General features: G+C 41.5%; 1 protein-coding gene across 4 annotated transcripts in view; it reads left to right on the top strand.

The window, feature by feature from the left end:
* Positions 1 to 8821, top strand: part of tbce (tubulin folding cofactor E) — a 28284-nt gene that overhangs the window by 3546 nt on the left and 15917 nt on the right. For 2 of the 4 annotated variants that reach the window (XR_014740527.1, XR_014740526.1), the window contains exons 6-17: positions 4 to 103; positions 1988 to 2090; positions 2339 to 2415; positions 2509 to 2604; positions 2720 to 2784; positions 2866 to 2930; positions 3142 to 3294; positions 3522 to 3675; positions 3936 to 4004; positions 4270 to 4329; positions 4467 to 4558; positions 7201 to 7611. Coding sequence is in view for 1 of the 4 variants with exons in the window: in XM_084684981.1 (XP_084541107.1) it covers positions 4 to 103; positions 1988 to 2090; positions 2339 to 2415; positions 2509 to 2604; positions 2720 to 2784; positions 2866 to 2930; positions 3142 to 3294; positions 3522 to 3675; positions 3936 to 4004; positions 4270 to 4329; positions 4467 to 4558 (1034 nt within the window). In the remaining 3 variants the exon portion in view is untranslated. The remainder of the gene's footprint in view (positions 1 to 3; positions 104 to 1987; positions 2091 to 2338; positions 2416 to 2508; positions 2605 to 2719; positions 2785 to 2865; positions 2931 to 3141; positions 3295 to 3521; positions 3676 to 3935; positions 4005 to 4269; positions 4330 to 4466; positions 4559 to 7200; positions 7612 to 8821) is intronic. The other 2 variants (XR_014740528.1, XM_084684981.1) reach the window with 2 other exon arrangements.

Below are 8821 nucleotides of genomic sequence, written 5' to 3'. Positions count from 1 at the left end.
TAGATGTGGTCTCTCTGGACCTGAGTGGAAACCTGCTATCCCGATGGGAGGATGTGGCAGCCATTACAGAGCAGATGGAGACACTGAGAGAGTTAGTACTCAGGTCAGGTTCATGATACTGGGATTTTGTTGAACACACACACACACTTTTACTGTAAGGGTTGTTAGCATTTACTGTGACCTTGTGACAGACCTGCTCTGGGGTAGGAGGTCTGCTAGGTGACTTGTATGCAAATACCCATGAGATATTTCAGTCCGCCACTGCCTCACGCCAAAATATTCCTGCAGTTTAGTGTCAATGTTCACATCAAATCCTATCAGGGACGGGCTGAGTGTAAAAATAGGCCCTGGACTTTGATCCAGACCGGCCCACCAGAACCGGTCCCGTATATGCCACCACAGCAAGTGCCCTGCTAAAGCATGCAAATTCAGTGTCTGATGTGATGCTAGTTAGGGACTTCCACGCTTAATGCGAGCGCGTGTAGCACGCGGGCTAATTTGAGCGAAAAATAGTTTTTGTAGCTTTATGTAAAACAAACAAACAGCCGTTTTTACAATTGATAAAACATTGTCAAGTGAAAGTAATTACGTTTACATTTCTTAGCCTGGTTTCCCATCTTTATACTGTCTCTACTAGCTAGCTTTCGATCTGTCAGTGTCACTGTTGTGGCACTAAGGGCTAGGGACTTCGCCCTGCCCACAAACAAATTTTACCGGGAAGTTGGGTCTGGGATCGCTAGCTTTGGGAAAAAGTATGTCCGAACAGGAGCTGTTTGGACCAGTCAAATTGTCAGGGCGGGCTTTATACGATGATGGACAGATAATCAACAGTAACGTAATCAACCACGTCACCAAAGAGCGCTTGGGTTGAATTCAAACAACATATTTCGTTGCTCTGATTGGTTGTAGGTCTATCCAATTAAGCGAAGATTCATTTTTTTCTGGGTTCAGTTGAAACACGCCCCATGCTCACAGCCCAACAAAGCGGTTTCAGACTCATATTCTGACTGGAATTATGAGTATGACAACAGGTGCGTTCGACATGGACTGCGGCTGACTGAAACGACCGGCAAGAGTAGCCGCTTGCAGTCAGGGAGGAGTTGAAAACGGCTCTGTAAAGTCGGACATTTCAGCTTCTCGTGGTTTGCTGCGTTGACGTCAGTCACGGCCGATTAAGCGCTGTTTGATTACTTAACTTTATTTATAATTAAACGTAGTCTTTCTCTTAGTGAAGAGGCGGAGTAAAAACCCTTTATTCAATTTTTTTTAAATTCAATTAAATTGTTTGGTCCAGATTGGAACATTGGCGAAACTGAAGGTGTCAGAATAATTACAAAAGTCGCGTCAAAGTTGTCATGTGTGAGTCTGGCCAATCATGAAATAGCTGTGTCGTCACTAGAACCTGTGCAGTTGCTCTTGAGAAAATGCACTCGGCTACACAGCCGGCAGTTCTCGAATCGATCTTATGGTACTTTGATGGTGACGTCACAGTGACCTATCCTCTGCGCTGTCTCAAGTCGGACAAAAAGTCTAACCACAATTCACTCAAGTCAGCCGCCTGCAGCGCTGCATGAAGTCAGTCCATGTCGAATGCACCGAACGTCAGGCTAACTAAGGGCTGCATAGAAGTTCATTTGGATAGACCAACCGTCCCGGGGGAAAGGGGGGCCGGCCAACCGTGTTGCTGGGCAACCGTGTCGCTCAATCTTCTGCCGAAATTTGAATTTGTAGTAAAAAAAATTAGAAGGCAAGCAGCCGTGAAGTGCTTTGGCCCATTGGGAATTCTCCCGGTGCTCCCGATGGCCAGTCCGCTACTGAATCCTATTTATTAGTATTTCTGCGGGAGTCTGTGGACCCATGATGAACAGGGTAGTACAGTATGTGACTGATCACTATCGTACTGCAGAGTCCACTTTAGTGTGTTTCCATTGTCTCATTTAGATTTGTGTCATTTGTATTATTTAATCGTTCTCTTGTCCTCCATTAGCCATAACAGACTGCGTGTGCCTACCAAACCCGTGGCACTAAATCAGGCCTTCTCCTGCCTGAAGGTGCTCTCCCTTAAAAAGTGTACCCTCACATGGCCTCAGGTAACAAACAACCTTTCTTTACCATTGCCAAGAATAGCTATGTTCTGATTTCCATTTTAGACATCTTTCCAAAAGAGTACGACAAGCTAATGTTTAACATTCTTACATATTCTATCAAACGTTGTTTTTGGGTGGTGCTGATTAAGGCGTCAACACCTGCAGTAGCAGCAGGAACCTTACAATCCATTTAAGTGGACTGTGGAGTTACGGGTTTTTATTTTGTGTTTTTACTTCTCCTTCCCTTGTAGCTGTTGGAGTGCGCCCCCATGTGGCCCCAGCTGGAAGAGTTATACGTCTCTGAGAACGACATCACAAAACTCGAGAGGTAAGCAGTGTTGAGCTCTCCCTACTCAGCATACAGTCTGAAATGGTTTGATTTCAAAAGCACTGGGGCACTGACACGTGCAGTCTCATGCAGTCCATCACAGCAGGTCCTACAGTGTCTAAGCACTCTGGATCTTTCGGACAACCCCTTGGTTGAAGATAGCCTGCTCAGTATCAGCCAGCTACCACGGTCAGTGTTGACGTAGCTAGATTCACACACTCGTACAAAATTATTTTATAACTGCTCTTTAATTCTTCTATCAACTGACCCCATGACCCAACATCCATTGCTTCTTACATTTCAGACTGGAAAACCTTAACTTGTCCAAGACAGGTCTATCGACTATTTGTTTCAATGACGCTCAACCTGGTAAGTAGCATATAAAGTTGCTTTACAGTTTCAATGTTTCAAATTAAAGGTCACAAATGTCGTTGTCTTTATACGCTACAGGTTTCAAGACGGCCATGTTCCCAGCACTGAAGATGTTGGCTCTTAATAATAATAATATATCAGATGTGAGTGCTCCCTTTTTGCTGAACTTTCAATTTCTTTGATAATTGAACAGATTTTCAGAGTTATATGATGCCTCAGAAATATTAGAGCTGAGGTGGGTTTAAAGTGTAATTTTTTTTGGTGCTAATGAATAAGTGCTCTCTCTCCATCTTGCGCCGTGTCTCTTCAACTCTTTCAACCTTGTTACAAACACTGGTTCTACGGCACACACAGTGGCTGGTGGTGAGCGAGCTGGAAAAGCTGAGCAGCTTGGTAAAGCTGTCGTGCCGGAACAACCCTCTGCTGAGCAGAGAGAATAATCCAGAAACTGCCACTCAGCTTCTCATAGCCAGAGTGGGCAAGCTGGAGGTCTTAAACAGGAGCCAGGTAGTCATACCTCAAACTTTGAAAGCCCAGCAGTTTTTTCTAGAAGAAGATGGTGTTGAATTTTTTATGTGTGTGTAGAATTCTTTATGGATGCAGTCAGTTTTTTTATTTATTTTATTTTTATCGCTTTAGTGCTCTTGGCCAAAATGACCACCCGGGCAAATTCCCATAGTTGGACTTATTAATATACATGTTGAATACATCCCTATTTCCATGGTGTCCTCTAGATCACTCTAGAGGAGAGAAGAGGGGCAGAGCTGGACTACTGCAAGATGTTTGGGCTGGAGTGGCTGGCATCAGGAGGACACAGAGATCCTCAGCAGAACCACCCCAGCACAGAGTTCACTGCCCAGCACCCCCGCTATCTGATGTTGATACAAAGTAGGGACTGGTCCATTCCTAGAGGCACAGCTTACGAACCATGTCAGTTATTGTCAGTTATTGTTAGAATTGTCAGTCATTTCCCACTGTGATTCAAACTCTGGTGGTACACAAGAACGTTTTCTTTAATGTTCAGTCTCCAGATCCATCAGATGATAGATTTTCATGTCCCTTTTAAAGTCCTGCTCAGATTGAGAAATTACTCAAATTACCTTGCAACGTAAAACAAATTGAGTGATGTTAACTGTTTGATTTTTTAGAATATGGAGCTCCGGAGGAAGGAGAGCTCAAAAAGCCGGAGCCTTTTGCGCTGAAAAACCAGCTCTTGTGTGAGTTCTCCTTCATTATTTTTTCTTTCTTGTTCACATCACTTCTCTCCTTTCTTTCTTTGTCAAACAGTAACACTGTAATTATATGTTATGTTAATTATATGTCCTCATGTGTTCTCAAGCCGTGTGTGTTGAAACTGAATACACTGTAACCGCGGTAAACAAAACCCCATACAGTAAATGCGTAGTAATACAAAAGACCCTCTGCAGAAAAAAAGCCTGCAGTTTTGTATATGGACTGAATTTATTATTTTTCCTTTACCAGCCATTACATTCCTTTGTCCAGAAGATTCAAACAGGAAGCCCATTATAAAAAAACTACCAGGTATATTATTGACCACCCCACATTCAGTGTTTGGATATTTACATATATATAATGCTTTTATAGTATTTTGCAGTTTATTGAATAATAAATTACCAAAACATGTTATACAATGGAATGCATTTTCTCATCACTTTTAGATTCTATGATCATCCAGAAGGTGAAAGGCCTGCTGTACAGGCTTCTGAAGATACCAGGTGTCCAGTTGAAGCTCTCCTACGCTAGCTCAAAGGTTTGAAAATGAATAAATGATTACATTAGTTGCACCCCTTTAACAAGGTCGACTCAATGACCAAGCCATACTCAAAAGAGCAATGCAGCCCCAGCTGTCATGTGCCGGTGTTGTATCACCCGATGCATGACTCTCTGGATTGGCACCCCCCTGCGGGAGCGCGCGCGAATCAAAGAGTGAAAGATTTCGTCTTGATATCGCATCCAAAAGAAGGGGAGACAGAAGTCTCACATTAAACCGTCTTTGTTGTTGAATTCAAGAGAAGGATGTCTGTTATCTGTGTAAATATCAGATGCTATTTTCAACACAAAATCCTTAAAATTCGTCATTCAAACGGTAAAGTAACGAACGCGAACCAACATTCTTGCTCCACGACATCGCATTCTGAGGAAATATACCCCAGTATGATCATGATTATTGCTACACAAAATGTATTTTGTGTAGCAGGTTCAAAGTATATCACATGGCTTAGCTCTTCATACTAATGTATAGGTTCAAAGGCATGCGATTTTAATGCAGTTAGCCTGTGCGTAGGGTGGGTTACTCAGACAGGTCGAAAACAACAACAACCTTCTGATCCTGAATAGGCTATCAGCTGTCCTGAAAAGGGAGCAAAGGTTCACATGCCTAGCCTACAAAAGACAAGTACTAAAAACAATGTATCAACCATGTATCAACATCAAAAGAACCATCAAATCCTTTTTTAAGATAGGAAATATTATTCTTATTGTTTGAGTCAATGAAATAAATGAAAAAATAAAACATAATAATCTCTCACCTACCATGGACTATTCTGTTTTCAGACCTGTCCACCTTATACATACACACGCATTGGTATTCAATTGATGCTATTAAATGTACATAATGCTGGCGTAGAAGGATAGAAACGTATGCGGGGGGAGAACATTTCATGGCAGGTTTTCCATTAGATGTAAGTGCAATGAACCCCCTGTTAACCCTGACTAGGACAGTGTGACATGCCTGAAACTTACTGTGGTTAATCAAACTAGTGCCCTCAGTGTACAGTAAGAATCAATTGATGCTAGGATATACAGAACAGACAATAGAGGGGGGGTGCATCTCACGACAGGCTTGTTTAATTCCTTCTTGTCACGAAATGCACCCCCCGCTAACCCTGACTAGGAAAGTGTCACATGCCACATTATTTTTGTGTTTATTTTCTTTGTTACTAATGTTTATTGAGGTACATCTTCACAAAGTACTTTTTTATGTCAAGGCAGTTCTGTATATCCCAGCATCAAATGATTCTTACTGTACACTGACGGCACTAGTATGAATAAGCACAGTAAGTTTCAGGCATGTAACACTTTCCTAGTCAGGGTTAGCAGGGGGTGCTTTAAGCCTGTCGTGAGATGCACCCCCCTGTATTGTCTGTTCTATATATCCCAGCATCAAATGATTCTTAATGTACACTGAGGGCACTAGTATGAGTAAGCACAGTAAGTTTCAGGCATATCACACTGTCCTAGTCAGGGTTAACAGGGGGTGCATTGCACTTACATCTAATGGAAAACCTGCCATGAAATGCTCTCCCCCCGCATACGTTTCTATCCTTCTACGCCAGCATTATGTACATTTAATAGCATAAATTGAATACCAATGCATGTGTATGTATAGGGTGGACAGGTCTGAAAACAGAATAGTACATGGTAGGTGAGGGATTATTATGTTTTATTTTTTCATTTATTTCATTGACTCAAACAATAAGAATAATATTTCCTATCTTCAAAAAGGATTTGATGGTTCTTTTGATGTTGATACATGGTTGATACATTGTTTTTAGTACTTGTCTTTTGTAGGCTAGGCATGTGAACCTTTGGTCCCTTTTCAGGACAGCTGATAGCCTATTCTGGATCAGAAGGTTGTTTTCGACCTGTATGAGTAACCCACCCTACGCACAGGCTAACTGCATTAAAATCGCATGCCTTTGAACCTATACATTAGTATGAAGAGCTAAGCCATGTGATATACTTTGAACCTGCTACACAAAATACATTTTGTGTAGCAATAATCATGATCATACTGGGGTATATTTCCTCAGAATGCGATGTCGTGGAGCAAGAATGTTGGTTCGCGTTCGTTACTATACCGTTTGAATGACGAATTTTAAGGATTTTGTGTTGAAAATAGCATCTGATATTTACACAGATAACAGACATCCTTCTCCTGAATTCAACAACAAAGACGGTATAATGTGAGACTTCTGTCTCCCCTTCTTTTGGATGCGATATCAAGACAAAATCCTTCACTCTTTGAATCGCGCGCGCTCCCGCGAGGGGGTGCCAATCCAGAGAGTCATGCATCGGGTGATACAACACCGGCGTGCGTTACGCTGAGCGTCCGTGGTAGGGACATAATTGCAGCATTTATCCAATGACCGTATAGTTTCGAAGCACAAAAAAACCTGTTCAAAGCAGCCCCATTCAAGTCCCTGGACACTGGGCTTCAACAGAGAAATGCACTGTGACGCTATGGGAAAATATGAGAAGGAAATCAGTCGACCTGCTACTATAATGTTTCTGATTCTGAACGAACTTGTCTTCGAGATGAACGTGTTCTAACACATTCAAAATGTTAACATAATAGTAAATATTTGACCTTACATTTTTTTGACATTTTAGGGGAAGCCGAGCTTCCCTTGCAGTCTTAAAGAAATTGCCTACTGTCATGGATTTTATTGGGAAGGTGACAATACACAGCTTGTGGCAAGTAGAACAAACTACCTCTCAAAAGTAAGAACCTACAGGCCGTGTCCTCCATTGATCTTGTGGTGAGGGGCCATTCCCAGGCTGTTACTCAGCTGAAGGAGTTGGCTTGGATCATGAAACATTTAGTGCCCTTAGAGGTGGCCAGGAAGAAGAGGTAGAAGGAGTAAAACCAGAAGAAGTGCTAGATAGTTTAGTAAGAGTTTATGTATCGGAATAAAAAATGAAATTGAATATTACAAATAAGTGTTGGTGTATTTTGAGCTTCAGAATGTCATTTTACTCTGTGCAGGGGTGGGCCAGGGATGTCAGGGGGTTGGTGGCAATGTAAGTATATGGATATTTGATGAGGGGCGAGGGCTGAAATTACTTCTCTTTTTTGACCATACATGTGTTTGCATCCCAGGGTATTGCACAATATTGTTGTTTTTGCTACTAATAACATCTCCAATGCAGTGTTTCCCCTAAGATTTTTTTTCAGGGGGGCGAAAGACTTAAATTTAGCTTCCCATTCATTTTCAATGGAAGCCACGTGACAGGCCCCGCAAGGCAGTGCAAGAGGGCTGCCTCGCAAGAAAAACTCAGTCAATTTTTGTACTACATACACAATGTTGGTGCCAAACATGTAGCTAGGTATGTTTCCAGGCTATGATATCAACACCCTGTATTTTTGTATGACCTTCGACTGGTTAGCTCCTGCGATTCACACACAGCAGTAGTTTAGTAGTTAGCTAGCTCAACGTTGTTGGAATATGCTTGTTTCAAAGGGGGATCTTTATTAATGAATGAATGCAACAGGGTAAATGCTTGAAAATATCATTAGAAGGGAAATGCTGAGGTGACGTTTAAGTCAGAGAGGTTAGGACAATTTTTACACCAGATTGCCCAATATCTTCGTTTTGATGGAACTGTAATGATGCAAACCGTTTCATTTTACACTTCTCTGAGTATTTTTAATTGTAAATGAGCAGCAACAAATGTATGTTTTAAATCTATGCAATCGTCATAAATAATAATAAATATGCATTTTTATATAAAATATACCTAAATAAATATCAGTTGTAAAATCTAAGTTAAAAAATACAGACCCATCTGCAAATGACATAAGCACACCCCACAATTTCCCCAGAAATTTCCCCAGAAATTGGACCCTCTACTAAAAAAGCCGCTTTATTTCCAATTTGTCTTCTAAATTAAGAATTTCAAACCTATGCTCCAGTAAAAGAATCAACTTAATTATTTTTAGAATTGGGTGTTGGACAGAATTCTCACTCCCCTTCGCGTGAACGCGCACTGCCTTCCTAGCGTATTGCTAGTTGTAGTTTGACGAACCTAGCCATTTAATTAATGTTTCATCAAAATATAAGTTATGTTGTGCTGCTCTCGAGAGCCTATACGATTTGTATGTCGTGCTACTTGTAAAGTCCGGATGATTGTCTCAAGAAAATAGACGTATTTTGGAGCTGCACTGAAAAACGATGTCGATGTTGTGCTACACTGGCCTATTATTGGAATGAGGGTAATATGTTGCTGTTAT

The sequence above is a fragment of the Hypomesus nipponensis genome, chromosome 21 (assembly GCF_054491055.1).
Source record: "Hypomesus nipponensis isolate SF chromosome 21, ASM5449105v1, whole genome shotgun sequence".
Classification (NCBI taxonomy): domain Eukaryota; kingdom Metazoa; phylum Chordata; class Actinopteri; order Osmeriformes; family Osmeridae; genus Hypomesus; species Hypomesus nipponensis.
Note: the sequence above shows the minus strand (reverse complement) of the source record. Positions and strands in the feature narration are given on the sequence as shown.